Source organism: Callorhinchus milii, unplaced genomic scaffold (genome assembly GCF_018977255.1).
Source record: "Callorhinchus milii isolate IMCB2004 unplaced genomic scaffold, IMCB_Cmil_1.0 Scaffold1291, whole genome shotgun sequence".
NCBI classification, from domain to species: domain Eukaryota; kingdom Metazoa; phylum Chordata; class Chondrichthyes; order Chimaeriformes; family Callorhinchidae; genus Callorhinchus; species Callorhinchus milii.
Window position 1 is genome coordinate 1 of NW_024706032.1, and position 16,766 is coordinate 16,766.

Consider the following 16,766-nt stretch of genomic DNA (forward strand, 5'->3'; position numbering starts at 1 on the left):
TACTTCACCACTCCTCCCCCCCCCCTCTCTCTCCCCTCCCTTCTCTCTCCATTCCCCCCCATCCCTCTCTCCTTCCTCCCCCCCACCTTTTTCTCTACTTCCCCCTTTCTCTTTCTCCTCCCCCCACTTCTCTCTCTCCTTCCTCCCCCTCTCTCCTTTTTCCCTTCTCTTTCTCTACTTCTCCACCCCCCCCCTCTCTCTCTCTCTCCTTCCCCCCATCCCTCTCTCTCCTTCCCTCCATCTCTCCTCCCCCCCTTTCTCTACTTCCCCCCTTTTCTTTCTCCTCCCCCCTTCTCTTCTTTCCCCCCTTCTTTCTCTCCTCTCCCTCTCTCTCACCTTCCTTGCCCCCCCTCCTTTCTTGCCCCCCCTCTCTTCTCTCCCTCCTTCCTTGCCCCCCCTCTCTCTCCTCCCTTGCCTCCACTCCTTTCCCTGCCATCCTCTCTCTCTCCTTCCCCCCTATTCTCTCGCTCCTTCCCCCCTGCTCTCTCCTTTCCCCTTCCTCCCTACTGACTCTCTCTCTCCCCCCTTCTCCGTCATTAAAATAATGCAATCACTCATAGACGTCTCAAAGAATATGTGATAAGGCTAAGGTGCCATATCAAATGCAAGGATTATTATAATGATTAGTGGATATTGATCTGTAATGTAATTATATTTGTGGAATCTCAGGACATGAGAGGACTCCTGGGCAGCGGTGGTGTTGGGATCATCAGTGGCTCAAATTGCAAGAGTTTAACTGCATTTAAAAATTACGGAAATTAACTCTTCAACTCTACACTCGGGAAAGATCTGGAAACTTGGGACGAGAAGAAAAGGATTTGCATTTTATAGAGTCTATTACATCAAACCACTTCACAGTAATTCCTATCACCTATAGTGACTTCTGCAGTTGCCATTTTGCACATGGCAAGATCCATAGATAGTTAATCTGGAGAGTGTTGGGAAACTTCTCTTTCGAATGGTGCCCTCGGATTTTACGTAAGGAAGCGGCTGCCTTTTAAAGAAGGCACTTGCCCTTTTGGGGACTTAAAGGGAGGGAGATGTTGTAAAGGGCCGTCTTGTGCTTAAATAAATGGGTACTTACAGGGATTACAGTTAACTCAGCTGTTACTGTCAACTAAGTTAATCATATGAGTGATGAGGGGGTTTACAGGTACATGTCCTGACTTGTTCTGGGATTTCCTGGGATGCTGTCTACGGGAGGAGTGCTACATAAGTGCAAGTTGTCGTTAAATTAATTCTGAATCATTCAGAACTGGTGCATTTTAATAAGGACATTTTGAACAGTTAGTAAGTTAGGGTGAGAATGAGCGATCTCTCTGGTACCGAACCATGTACGTACTCCCCATTAGATTAAGACATTTTAATATGCTCTTACCCCTTATCCAGCGCCTTGCAGTCGGGCTTTTTTGAATGTTCACAAACACTTACATGTTTTTTCTTTTTTCAGCTCATCTGATATCTCGTGTGGCAGTTCCACAGAAAAGGTCGGTAACTTTTATCATAAATGGCAATTCTTTTGACTGTAAGAACTTGAATTTAAAAAAGGCGGTTTGTACTGTTTATTTAAAGTTTGTTAAATTCCGTAATACTAGCAATAGGCGAGAGTTGAAGTGCTTCGAGACTTTACCCCGTGTGAAGGGTGTTGCATAAATGCCAGTTGTTGCTGAGTTATGATCAAACTGTGTGGACAAAAACAGTTCATATCAATAAAACAAGTAAGATTTCACCAACAATCAAAGGGTTGTTTCCTCATCCAATACGTTGTTTGGAAAATACGCAAAGTGCATTTGTAAACTTGGATTTTGTAGATTTTAAAAGAATTTCAGTTTTTCTTAATATTTTCAATTCGCACAACATTTACATGAACAGCAAACATAGTTCCTCGTTATGTCAGCACCATGAGGTTTAACGGTGAAAAGAGTGCGCAGAACTACAACAGAGTTTCATTACAAAGTGAGGAAACTTTATATTTTAATGGAGTGAAATTCATTTAATAAGTTTTGAAAACTCACTTCGTTGGGTAAAGTGGTGATATTATACCACTTCAAATAACTTGCTAATTTGAATTATTAAAATACATGAACAATTCCATATATGGAGAGAAGGGAATGGAGGGAAAGGATTAGGAGGCTCATGTGAAGTGTAAATATTGGCATGGACTAATTGTATTGAATGGCCTGATTTGATGCTGTATAGTCTGTGATCCTGTGCTTTCTATTTTAAGTGTTCATTGTAAGTACAAATAGTTGCTGTTGTTCCCACTGTTCTGCATTATTTGAAGAACATGAACACTCAGTGTGGCTAACAAATATGGATTATAATTGTTTTAATCAGTTTTTTAATCTACATTGTTTTGCTCTATACAGATCAGGCGAAAGCCTCTTCTGCTGAACCTTCTTCATGAAGCAGGTGCATCAGGAGAAACTTTCACATTGAAGGAGGTAAAAGAAAGAGGAGAAATGTGGCTCTTAAAAATACAATTAGTTCCTATATAAGATTGTAACTGAACATATTTCCAATCTGCCGTGCTGGTTAGGTAGCTTTGAAGCTCAAGTTTATGTTTGAGGTACTTGTACGGATGGAATGGAACATAGGAATGTTGTTCCACACCCGCAGCAGGTATACCAGCATGCATGGTATTGTTTGAATTTACTGTCATGCCTGTTTTTCCCACAGAGGGAGTCCTTATTATCTAACTGGCTGATTACTTCCCGTTATGAGAGTTGGCAATGAGAACCTAAGCTAAGTGTTTGAGGACCCGAACATCTGAATACAGTAATTGTGGTCATCTTATTTCCCACATTTCCTTTTCCCAAAGTGTGTGGCACTGGATTTTGGGCCTTTTCAGAGCATTTGTAAATGAGAACACCCTATGAAACCAGGATGTCATCATTTGATAATTCATTCACCAATGACCAGTCATTGTACAGTGAATTTTAGACCAATATGAAATTTATATTATGTTACAGGATCTACTGTATAGCTTGTTTTCTCCAGTTGTGCATTGTTGCTATTTTCTTTTTATTGATTACAATATAATTGTGGAGTCCTGTAGCTCAGTGGTTAGAGCACTCGCTTTGCAAGTGAGAGACCTGAGTTCAATCCCAGGCAGAGGGCGAAACCTTGGGCAAGTTTCCTTACTCCACACAGAGCCTAATAATAATCCTCCAAAACCACAAACAATAATAAATTGGTCATTTTCAATCTACGACTGTTTGTGGGACATTGCTGTGCGCAATTGGCTGCCGCGTTCGCCCACAAATATACAGTCAATTCACTTTACAGTGTGTTCTGTGAAGCGCTTTGGGACGTCCTCCCGACGTGAAGAGCGCTATATCAAATGCAAGGATTATTATTATTATTATTATTATTGCCGTACTGTTTTGCAAGGGTTTGCCTTTGAGGTTATGTGCCATTCAGCTTGAGCTACACCGTTTACACTTCATACACTAGTCATACACGTCATTGCAGCCGGTTATAGAGGTATAGGGGATCACTGAGCCAAGATTGGAAACTTGATGCATAGAATCCCCTGTACCTGCAGTTCAGTGTTTTGACCTTGCATGAAGTTTTTAGTATTCCTTGATGTTCACGTACATGTGTATGGCAAACTAATTTGGGATTTTTGCGGTGATAAGTGAGTATATTCTGATCTATTTGTTACTTTTGCAGGTAATGCATTATCTCGGCCAGTATATAATGTTAAAGCAACTTTATGATAAACAGCAGCAGCATATAGTATACTGCAGAAATGATCCACTGGGTAAAGTATTTGAAGTCGAGAGCTTCTCTGTTAAAGTTCCCAGGTAAAAAAAACTATTCCCTTTGTCCAAGTATTGTGGAACTCTGAAGCTTCTGCTAATTGGAATTCATTGTAGTACTGCGTTATACACAAAACATACTAAATTATACAATATTTTCTTACAGCCAATTGTATGAAATGCTTTCAAGGAACCTAATAGCTTTGAACTTTCACGGTACGTATATTATTTGTAATTTTGTATAGTAAAGCATAAAAATGTGGTTAAGTCTGTATTGATAGGAAACTGGTGAGTGATGTAATGGAGCAGATAGTTAAGGAAAGAGCTTCAACAATGAAATGTGAAATCGTGTGGATAATTTCTTGTAAATGCTCATAAGAATGAAGTGGTGATATGTCGGCTAATGTTGATGTATTCTAAGAGTACCTCACATTAACGTTGTCTTGTCCATTTGAATGCCAACAAGACCAAGGCCCTCCTGCTTGGCTCCTGTCAGCGCCTCCTCACCTTAGGTGCTGACAACATCACTATTCATGGGTGAACTCTTCATCTGACTGAGCCAGTATGGAAACTTGGTGTCTTTTTCGACCCTCAGCTATCTTAAACTCCACATCTGTGCCATGACCTGTTCTCAAGACCTACCTTCCTCTTTGACTGTGCCTTCGGTCATCCTTCCACCTCCACATGAAAGCGAGCATTACATTTGTGAAAAGCGCCAAGAACTGGTGAAATTTTCCGAGGATGTAGGGGAATGGATGTGAGTTGGAATGTCAGTGAATGCGTGAATTTAAACTCTTGACTCTCACATAAGACTTATTTATTGGACTGCAAATTATTTCGATAGTATCCTGCCTCTAGTAATAGGAAAAAGGATTAAATAGAATCTACTTACTGCCACACAATTCTAAACTAAACTGTATGTGGTGGTAACATCAGGTCTCAATTGGACACCTGAATGTGCACACATTATACCTTTCAGTAAATCATAACCACTGTCGGCTGAAGTACATTTTGCAATGTAAGCATCGAGTGTCCCTCTGTTTCTTGAATTTCTCTGGAGTACACATTGATTTTTTTTAAAAAAAGGTCATGCAGTGCTCATTATCCACCAATTGATGTCACTAAACTGTTTATAAAGTATCCTAAGGGTTGTAAATGCACAAAAATTAGTTTCTTCAATTTGCGTTTTGGCTGCAGAGTGCTCACTGAGCTAAAATATACACACATAATAAATTGCACTATTGAAGCTGTGCAATTTTGTGCAGATTTGAAACATTTTCACCCTTTCACTGTGGAAATGCATTGCAGTCGATGCAGTCGATTTATGTAGTTGTTATCTATAGTTTTATCTTGCTACATGGGATTAATTCTCATGAATAGCTTTGAATTTCAATGAAACGAAATATAAAAATCGCATCCACAGTTTCCCTCTCCCCGTCTAAAAAAGTCTATATGGTTACACTTTGGCCTATGGCAGTGGTGGTATAACCTCCTTATGGATAATCAATCAAAGACTGGTTGATTGACTGGCAATGCACGATAAATTCCAATGACTGTTGTGAGAATGGTTATTACTGGGGAAGGTGTCTTTTTTTAACCTGTAATGCAGATTCTGCTCAGACTCGTACACTTGTAAAGGAAACGAATTGCCTGCCTCTGAGGGAAGGACACCTGAAGGTAAAACTATCGTGACATCTTCGTTTTGTACAGAGTGGCCCCGTCTCTGTACTTCCTGTCTGAGGGTATTGTCGCCTAAGCTCACAGACAGGAGGGACAGAGCCCTCTTCTCTGTTCTGTCTTCAGAGTTCACTTCTCTGTGTGTTGGAGGATGTAGCACCTCTTCTCTATCCACTTGCCCCGTCTCGTGGAAGATGGCAGAAACCACGTAGCTGAACCCCTTGTCCACTAAAAGGCAAGATCTGATTTCCTTAAGTGAATTGTTAGGTTTGAGGGTGAATGGAGGCAAGGATCTTTAATTGTGAAGTTATGCTATGTTGCAGCTCTGAGGTTTGTTTTTTAATTTACCAGACAATGTTGTCTGTATGTGCTGCCATAAAATAAGAGGTTCCTTTCTTATCTGGATTAGCCATTTAGTATCATGTATGCAAAGAAAAGTACTCACCAAATATTTGTAAGAAAAATAAATTGGGGCTGCTAATACATTGTGCTTGTATGTGGAACTCAAAATTACCATTTATTGTTTTCATCTGCTCTCAACACTGATTACCCATTAAACCTTTCATGATTGAACAAAACAATCTTCCAGATAATGAAAGGAATGGCAGAGATTGGAATGTTTTATTTTGGAAATTATTCTACTTATGAGTCAAGCTCTTAAAGCAACTAGCCTGGTGTTTATGCACTGTATTGAAATGTCTTAAATTACCAGTTCATTAAGGCAGAAAATTGGAAAGTTACCTCGTCAAACCATGTAAATGTGTTCAATGTGTGCAATTTTGTATTTGGCTTGATGCCTATTTTCTGTATTTCTGTGAAACTGGCATCTGAATAATACCTATTGCCATCGACAGATTTTTATTTCCTATTTGACATCCCTCATTGTGTGTCCTGCTCTATACACAATCCTCATTAGATTGTAATAATTGTGAGGGGAATAAAATATTTATTGCTCTACATTGTCACATTCTATAATTTGAATGTAGAATTTTAGATGAATAAATTGAAATCATTGCCTTCATTTCAATGGGGTTTGGGAGTATCTAACCTGGGTTCTGCCTTTTTAAAAAAAACACACGAAAGTCAGTGGCTGCGTAGAACTGGTATATCCTATTAAATTTGTAGAGGATAATTGTTGTAAACACTTGTCCCTTATCTTTCCTCCTCGTAGTGCCTGACAGGAGAGCCGAGTGAAGAAGAAACTGTCTGCATAGTACCCAATTCAGCTCCCTCACAACAACAACAACAACAAGATTCCATTTATAAAGCGCCTTTCACGTCACGAGGACGTCCCAAGGCGCTGCACAGTTGGGTCATGACCCGAGCATTGGGGGGAAATGGTCAGGGTGAGGGGGGGAGGGAGGGAGCGAGGAGGGGGGAAATGGTCAGGGTGAGGGGGGGAGGGAGGGAGCGAGGAGGGGGAAATGGTCAGGGTGAGGGGGGGAGGGAGGGAGCGAGGAGGGGGGAAAAGAAAGAACTCTGAATCAGGTTAGTTGGTGTGATATCATTATATGGTGTGTACTTGTGAGGAATAGATTGCACCAAGATCAGGGGCCATCTGATCCTCGATAGGCCTCCCAATATCCGTGTCATTAATAGGATCCTGACTCAGACAATTCCACTTTCCCAGTTACAAGAGGATACTGGGAGATGACTCCGATTCTGTTGCAGTGAGGAGATTGAGAATATAAACTTGCGGTTAGTTTATGTGCAACTGGTTTCATTGTTTGAAAAACTACCTCAGCTTGAATTTATGTGAGTGTATGTTTGAGGCTTAATATTTTGCAAATGTAATTTTTAAACAAATTAAAAAAAGCGATTTTATTTAAATCTCCACATTTAATTCCTTCCTAAAACTTGAATGATGTTTTTTGTTTTAGATGACTTGGATACAGATGATCAACCTGAACTTCAATCTAAAAGGCAGAGAAGCGAGAGTGTTTCAGATCACTGGGACACAGCAGGATTGCATTGGTGGTTTATAACAAGTTTGCAAAGTAACTATGGAAGTAGTTGTGCAGTCCTGTAGCTCAGGGGTTAGAGCACTCGCTTTGCAAGCGAGAGACCCGACTTGAATCCCCGGGGGGTCAGGGCCAAACCTCGGGCAAGTTTCCTTACTCCACACAGAGCCTAATAATATTCCCTCCAAAACAAAACAATAATAAATTGCTCATTTTCAATCCACAACTGTTTGTGGGACATTGCTGTGCGCAATTGGCTGCCGCGTTCGCCCACAAATATACAGTCAATTCACTTTACAGTGTGTTCTGTGAAGTGCTTTGGGACATCCTCCCGACGTGAACAGCGCTATATCAAATGCAAGGATTATTATTATTATTATTATTAAGTAGAAAAAGTGGATTTGCAAATATTCATAGTAACCAGGTAGAGTGGCCCTTATTAATAGAAGATGGATATTTTCTCCCCATTTATAAGACCTTGTTGCCAAGTGCCATTCTCTGCACCAAGTTTACAAGGTTACCAGGGATATTCAAGCCTCTTTGATCCTTCAGGGTATAGACACTGCCATTGTATCCGACTCCACTGATGATCTGTGGTTTCTGAATGAACCCGTCCACGATCAAGCCAACGTAGAAATCAAAGAGGGAGCCATTCATCCTAAAATACGTGACCGAGAGGGGGAGAAAGAGGAAGACAAGAACACAGATCCCAAAGAGGTCGGTAGACTGTTCGACCAAACTCGTCTGTAATGGCATGAATGTGCCACACCTGCTGAAGTTATCAAAAAGGCCACAACTTATCCCTTTCAAAAATGTTTGCAACACATTGAATTATGTCAAACAAATTAAGCTTTTATTTTATGGTTCCAGTAAATCTGCTGTATGCAAAGTTCAAAAAGATGAGGATTAGATATATTTTTTCAATGTAAGATTGCTACACTAATGCTTAACTTCAGAAGGAAACAGACTGAGCAAGTCAAATTTAAATTCTAGTGAATGACATGTCACCTTGTTTGCCTCCATACAGTGAGCGATTTGACATGTTAGAACTGTAAGCTCGCTATTGTGATCTACTGCATAAGCAAGAGGAGACATTAATTGAAGATCCTTTTGCTAATTTGAGAAAGAGCTTTGACTTCTATGTCAGTTTGAACTCTTAAAATATATTTTTGTGTACTTGTTGCACCAAACAAATAGCAGAGATTTTCGTCATAGCTCAAGAAATAATTGATTGTAGTTCTTCAAATATTCATAAAGTGATAATTGTAATGTGGTCATTTGTATTTCAAAAAGATGAGAGTTCTGATTATGTGGAAAGAAATTGGCACAATTGACAAAATACAGAGGGTGGGAGAGGTAAAGGTCCAAATAATACAAATGTTTTTGTATATGAAGAGTACTAATGACAATAGTCAGTAAAATTAACTTTACCCCCTGGTCGTTGTCTGTCTCAGGTTAAATTGCTCTCTTTCCCGACTGGAGAAGATCCTTGTCTTTGGGTTTTGGAATCGGAGGCTGTTAGAGCTTGTGGGCAATTGACTCAGTTAAATGCCCTGAATGTAGCAAAGATTGCTTCTAGTTCAACAAGCTCAGTTATAGCAACCCCAAGGATGAAGTGTGGGAAGGTTCACACTGGTGTAGTGTGGCCGTGCCTCTCTCTATGAGGTGTATGTCAATGTACATTGTATGCAGACAGTTCAGCAGTACATTTGAACCATGAACTAGGAGTGCTCGATCCGATCACTGGGTGAAATGTTCAAAAACAAATTCCCAGCCCTATCATTCCTCACCAGCATGAGCACAGATCAAAATGAAAGTTGATGGTAACCCTAACCTTCAAGTATCAAGGTAAGTGTTGCACTGCACTTAATAGTGACTTACACTGACAGCTATTTAGTCACAGCTATCTTTGGGATCGTTTCTTTTCTGACTTGTTTTGCTGTTTTCTCCCCCCTTTGTTCTCCTCCTTTACCTTTGTAGGTTATTGAAGTTACGATTTATGAAGCTGGCGAGGGTCTGCCATGTTCGGGGCATGCCACCGACCCTGAAATCTCAGATGTGAGTCAAACTATTAATCTCAGTGAACGGTAGCTGTTATAGTAATGCAAAGAGAAGATTTTGCTATGATAAATCATTAGGACATTGTGGTCTTGTGTATCAGTGGAGCTAAGAGGTCCCTGTTAATGCAGTCTATCCTAGTAGAAGCCAAAGGCATATTAACGATTTTGTTGTTACTATTGCAGAACCTCAGTCTTGCTGTTGCTGTTTGTATTATGTAATTTGATATAAAATCGTTGCTGTTTGTTGCTTTTTTTCCCCTAATTTGAGATGCTTGTTTTAACTTTTAGAATTCTTGGAAGTGCACCAAGTGTGGAGAGGACAATCCTTCGCAGAAGCAGTATTGCCTGCAGTGTTGGGCACTCCGCGGCGGGTGGCACCTTAAATGCCCTGAGCTCACACGTTCCACAGCAGGCCCATCAATTACCATTGCAGAGAACGAGCCGTATGAAGGTATTGATGTTCCTGACTCCGAGGCCCATCTCGGAGCCAGTGATTCTGATTCAAGACCTGAAATGCAAAGAGGAGGGGATAATAAGTACTCCCTGTGCCTCTTCAGAATCATTGGATAGTCTCTCACAACCATCCACTTCCGGCTTGTGGAGAAGTAGAGAGGATCTTGACTCTGTGGGCAAAGGAGCAAAAACTGTAAAGAGACAATGCGAGGATTCCTTGCAATCCAGAAGGCAACGTTTGGGACCCTGTCTTATTCGTGGGGTCCGACCCAGAACTGGAAATATTATCCATAGAAAATTGTATAAACGTAAAATGCCTTGTCCTGTCTGTGTGCAGCCGATTATTATGGCCATACAAACGTTTATCGGGTAATTATCGTCTTTAGTTGTAAGTTCCTGTCGAACTGGCTGAAATGCATGTGAAGCATAAAACTCTTCCAACGGTTGATCAATTGATCATTTAACTTCAGTACCATTTGCATTGCTGTTTATATTTCTTTTTATTTATCTTCCTGTCATTTTCTTTTCTCTCCAAGTACCTAAAATAATCGAACTACCCTCCATACGTGTATTTTTGACATGATCTCCCACCATTGCTCTTTGAAGCATTAGTATTTAGTTCGAGTCTGTCTAAATCCCGATGATTCGAGTTGATTTACAGGTTGGAGTTCAACTTTGTGAAGGTAATATAAAGATAGCACTTCAAACTTAGTTTCCACGTTGGGAGGTGGGGGGGATAGTTTATCATGCAAATATGCAGAGCGAGAATTAATGTTGCTGTGGTTTGATACGCCAGCGATGCAACTTAACCTCTGCCTTGGATAATATATTTTGTGCAATGATTGTGGATCACAGTGAAAGATTTTCAACAGCAACATAAGTGAGACAATTGTCAATGACACCTTTTGATACTGCCGTCTGAATTTAACGTACTGTAAAATTGGAGTATAATAAGTAAATTACAAGTCTTTATAGACTGCAAATATGGCATGCACCGTTGTGATGTTTTATCAGCTCGGATATGCTTCTTACTGTACACACCCGTGTCCAGCTTCTCAATTTTATAAAAGATGAGTTGAGGAATGCTTCAGATCCTTCTCAGTCATTTTAACAGCAGTCTGTAATTTATTTGTACATATTTTTGAGCATACTTTTGTGTTTCTGTGTGATTTTTTGTATTAAATGCACAAAGCTTGGAACATTGACCAAAAAGTGACAGTTTGATCCGCAGTGGCTGTATTTTTATTTTAGACTCCACCACTGTTGAGCGATCCGGGTTGCTACCCGGTGTGAAGGGTGCTATAATACATGCAAGTTGGGTGTTATATTTTGTTCATTTTTGAGGTACGTTTGTTTTCTGTAAAGTAAGTTGGATTGTTAAGCAACCAACAGTTTTGAATGAAGTGCTCTTGGCTGCTACCCTGCGTGAAGGCCACTATATAGATGCCAGTTCTTTTTGTTGTCGTTGAATTGGGTGGGTGGGACAAGGATAGGTAGGGTACGTTGCCAGTTTTAGTTTGTATTGATGAATGAGGATGTCTTTCTGTAAAACAGGTTGTCCTGGCACTTTCTGCAATCGTCAGATCTCGTGTTGTGTGTCTGTCTGCTATTGTAATTTACGGCTGATTTAAAACTGACGGCTATCATCTCCCATTTAGTATTCCTGGTAATATTAATGTGTGGGTTTAACCTCTCTTTCCTGCACAAAAGGTCTGTGTAATTTAGATTTTTTCCGATGGAAACTTACGTAATGTAGCGTATATTTTTGAAACCAATTGTCATGTTTTCGTATGATGTTAACAAACCACTGCCATTGTCCATCTGTCATCTTTATTTGAGAGAGAAAGCGGTTAATGTATATTTGAAAGTTTAACAATCGGTTATCAACATTTAGTGAGGAGCAACTTGTAATTTAAACTTAATAAATATCTTATTTGTTTACCTTTGTTTGTGTTCTTTCAACCCGGTTCACAATGTTGAATGTTGCTTCACACATCGTCATTCCACAGAGGTTTGCTTTTAAAAGACGTCTAATCTCATTAGAAACCTAATGTTCATGACGGCAGGATATTTAGTTCTTTTTATGTTACAGCCGATAGACAAAACTATTGAATCCCTTGCAGTGGATAAGATTTCCAATCTTCTCTTCAGGTAAATGTTTGACATTTTCTGATTTCTTTCCCCTCCCTCCCCCCAAAATTGTTCAACTCGATTATAACTTTGCATTGCTTTGATTAAAACCTTGTATTTTCTTTTAGGGACCTATGCTTTTTCCTTTTGTTGGGCTGAAACTATCAGTGGTAAGGCATAAGTTTGCGGCATGTGTGGCTTTCCATGCCTCAGGGTTGTTTGGTAAGTGGTAAGTGAGGCTGTGACAGGCACTAATTTTATTTAGTTTGAAAGCGTATCTTGTTTTACGTTTGGTGAATGAATCAGTTTAAACGTTTTTTCACACAAGGAAGAAAAAAACAGTCCTGAAATGTTTACACCATTGAGAAGTTAAATTCCCTTTGTATATAAAAGACATTTATGTAAACTCAATAGAAACTAGTGTTTCTGCCAGCTGTATATTTAGTTCCCTGTTATATAGTTAGTTGAATTTTATATGCAGAAATTACTTCAAACAGACATCAGAGTTGATACCTGCTTATTCTATATTTAAAATACATTTAATTTACCTCATGTGCTCAGTATGGACTGTTGAATGTTTAAAATTGGTCAAATAAATCCAATAAATGTATATATTAGACTTACATTCTCAAAAGCACAGTTTGAAGCTGACAGATTTTCCCACCTTCCAAATTTGTTAAAATGAAGAAATAAATCAGAGAAATAACAGCGAGAAGACCTATTAATTGGTGAAACATCCAATTAATTTAATTTTAGTTGAAATCAACTCAGTAAGTCTAAATTTCAGCCTGGAAATGGCATCTTTGTACATTGAAAAGCCTCAAAAGTGCGAGTTTCCTGTAATGTGTAGTGACTGTATTTGTAGGTCAAATGAAACACTGTAGTTGTAAATGTAGAATGATTGACGGCATCAGTGACAGAAAGCCAAGTGTTTCCCATTCATCGTGATTTTTATTTGTATTTTCTCAAGTGACATCTTTGAATTTTGCTCAACAGGAAAAGAGGAGAAACTGCATTCCACATGTTTCATTTACTGCAAAAATGGTTTCCACATCTTCCAAAAACACATTGCACTAAAACACAGATTAACTGAAATTCGATCCATTTCTATAGTTCAACATAAACAGCAACGACAAGTTTATTTAAAACAAGATAAGTGATTCATAAACTGATGAGAGAAATATGCATTCTTTCAATACACAAAGCGTGCAAGAGAATTATCCAAGATTCACAACTGCAGGCTACTGGTAAAAAAATACTCTCCGAGAATCACACTTGGTTTTGTTAAATCATTGCATTCTTTTTAAATGTCTTTGCTTCCCGGCCGAATGGACTATATTGTAAATAATAATAATAATAATAATCCTTGCATTTGATATAGTGCTTTTCACGTCGGGAGGACGTCCCAAAGCGCTTCACAGAACACACTGTAAAGTGAATTGACTGTATATTTGTGGGCGAACGCGGCAGCCAATTGCACACAGCAATGTCCCACAAACAGTCATATGGATTGAAAATGACCAATTTATTATTGTTTTTGGTTTTGGAGGATTATTATTAGGCTCTGTGTGGAGTGAGGAAACTTGCCCGAGGTTTGGCCCTGACCCCCCGGGGACTGAACTCAGGTCTCTCACTTGCAAAGCGAGTGCTCTAACCACTGAGCTACAGGACTCCAGTTCTGGAAGAAGCTATTTTGACTATTCATTCCAATACAAGAACCATATAAATACATGCAGAACATTTTATAGGTTATGTCACTGGTAATGAGAATATCAAAACATAAGCTACAGCATGAACGCTCCGAAGCTGACCTACCGCGGCCAGGGAACGCATCGCTCTGCTCCACCACATCATTTTCAAAACTTTTTTACTCTTCCTTTGAAAAATACCAGTGTGCATTATGCCAGTTACTGATTTACCTCATAAGCTGCTTTTTTATATATAAAAAAGTTTGCTTTCATTATTGAATGATAGAGACACTCAGATCAAAACTTTTTGGAAGAAAAACATTTGCTTAAGCAATTTGACATCCAGTGCCACTGGTTTGTACAACACCGTCAACTGAGCTTATGGTTTTCGGTTGCATTTAAAGTTGTGTGAAACGACTGCTTGAATGTTCCCACATTAAAACAGATTTGTTGCATTTATTCAATACACTTAGCAAATGTTTTTGTTAAGCGGTAAAGGTGAGGCGGATCTCGCCGCTGAATTCCCCTCAGTTCCTATGTAACTGAGGCAGAAGGGAAACTCGAGATCAGTTTTTAGCAATGTGTGTGGACATTGCACTCACACCAGCACTTTGCTTCACAAAAACACACATAAAAACACATCAAGGACAGCATTAAGTATACCATTTTTCAAGGCATAGGTTAGCAAAGCTGTGCTATTTTAACGTGTATTGAACAAGATATATAGCCTGAGGCCAGAGCACCGCACATATTCAATAACTTAAGCCATTTTTAATTTTAAAAAAAAGTGATGCTCATTTTTAAATGAAGCAAAGGACAGAAAATACATAAAAATGTAAACTTTATCCAGAAAAGCAATGTTGACCAAAAAATTTAAATTAGGATAATTTTATTATTGTAGCAAAAGTTTCACAAATGTTAACTGATAGTTTGACCACCAGTAAGTGATAATTGGTCACAAATACTATATGCACTGTGACACAACCACACATATATATCCTGTCGCCACTTCAGAATTTTGACTCTTTTCCCCCATAGATTGTTGTTATGATTCCTTCGTTTAGAACCAGACCAGACTGCGAGGATATCAATCAGCAGCAAATAATTGAGTTTGAATATGGTGAAATAGGGTAAAAGTCACCAACTCGTACCCTGAATGAAATGTCAATCTAAATTTAAGAGTTTAGTGTCCTACGTTTGACCTTATTTACTGAAATCTTATATAGGATTAGACAAGATTGAGAATTATATTTAACATTTTCTAGAGTTCCAATCGAGGGCCACCAATCAATTACAGATTTGTTCCCTAAGGTTAATTCATTATTTTAGTTTCCTGTTGCAATTAGTGTGCCCACGATTGACCGCAAAGTTACAGAATGAAAAAAGCTAATCTGTACAGATAACATCCAAGGTAGAGATACACTGCACNAAAAAAATCCACTTAGGGTAAAAATAATCAGAAACTGCTTCCCTTCTGCTGTCTTTCTAGTTTGATCACTGTCCACCTGACAGATAGGGAGAAGCAACCAGTATTCATATAGGCTATTGAATTACACAGAACATTACAGCCATTCAGTCCCAACCGGTATGTACTTTTTGGGTTACGTACCATAAGGATACACCTTTGGAAAATGAAAGATGTACTCACGTGACGTTGCCTTTCTACCCTTGTAATGACCAGTTGATCTTGGGAACTGTGGTTTCCTCTATATACAATTTTAAAATGGAACATTTGTTTGTTTTCTGACCTATGTAGAAATGATAAAACCCACAGCAATACAAACATCCTATTTCCACTCAAGTCGGAGAGATTTCAATCACAAATCTTCAAAACAAATTCACTAACAAATACAATGACAGTACTGAGATTTTCACTTCCATAAACCAGTCGCTGCACTGGGAAATTGAAGAAAAAACTTGGAAAGGCTTGGGTGGGAAGGGGGGGTGGGGAGCGAGGAAAGAGGAGAGGGAGGGGGACAATTAAAACATCAGCAACTTACCTCCTTGGGATTTTTATGCAACTTCTTTGTACAACAACAACAACAACAACAACACGATTCCATTTATAAAGCGCCTTCCACGTCGCGAGAACGTCCCAAAGCGCTGGACAGTTGGGTCAGGACCCGAGCAGTGGGAAAATGGTCAGTGTGAGGGGAGGGGGCAAGGAGGGGGGAATGGTCAGGGGGAGGGGGAGGGAGGGGGACGAGGAGGGGGGGGAATGGTCAGGGTGAGGGGAGGGGAGGGAGGGGGTGAGGAAGGGGGAATGGTCAGGGTGAGGGGAGGGAGGGGGCGAGGAGGGGGGAATGGTCAGGGTGAGGGGAGGGAAGGGAGGGGAGCGAGGAAGGGAGGAAATGGTCAGGGTGAGGGGAGGGAGGAGGGGGAGGAGGGGGGAATGGTCAGGGTGAGGGGAGGGAGGGAGGGAGCGAGGAGGGGGGAAATGGTCAGGGTGAGGGGAGGGAGGGAGGGATGAGGAGGGGGGAATGGTCAGGGTGAGGGGAGGGAAGGGAGGGGCGAGGAGGGGGAAATGGTCAGGGTGAGGGGAGGGAAGGGGGCGAGGAGGGGGGAAATGGTCAGGGTGAGGGGAGGGAAGGGAGGGAGCGAGGAGGGGGAAATGGTCAGGGTGAGGGGAGGGAAGGGAGGGAGCGAGGAGGGGGCGATGGTCAGGGTGAGGGGAGGGAAGGGAGGCGGCGAGGAAGGGGGAAATGGTCAGGGTGAGGGGAGGGGAGGGGAGGGAGCGAGGAGGGGGGAAATGGTCAGGGTGAGGGGACGTAAGGGAGGGAGCGAGGAGGGGCAAATGGTCAGGGTGAGGGGAGGGGGCGAGAGGGGGCAGATGGTCAGGGTGAGGGGAGGGAAGGGAGGGAGGAGAGGGAGGGGGGAAATGGTCAGGGTGAGGGGAGGGAAAGAGAGGAGGGGGCGAGGAGGGGGGAAATGGTCAGGGTGAGGGGGAGGGACGGAGGGAGCGAGGAGGAAGGGGGGAAAATGGTCAGGGTGAGGGGAGGGAGGGGGAGCGAGGAGGGGAAATGGTCAGGGTGT

The 16,766-nt window shown here is 40.8% G+C and overlaps 1 protein-coding gene across 1 annotated transcript; it reads left to right on the forward strand.

Annotated features, from left to right (window-relative positions):
* Positions 1–1,450: 1,450 nt before the first annotated feature.
* LOC103171782 (protein Mdm4-like) lies at positions 1,451–10,377 on the forward strand (the record flags this gene model as incomplete). Its single annotated transcript, XM_042346669.1, has 10 exons — positions 1,451–1,487; positions 2,370–2,444; positions 3,676–3,809; positions 3,931–3,980; positions 5,374–5,441; positions 6,613–6,654; positions 7,955–8,119; positions 9,383–9,460; positions 9,751–9,913; positions 10,020–10,377. Coding segments are annotated over 10 exons (1,081 nt in total), but the record flags the coding sequence as incomplete, so codon positions are not given.
* Positions 10,378–16,766: the final 6,389 nt, after the last annotated feature.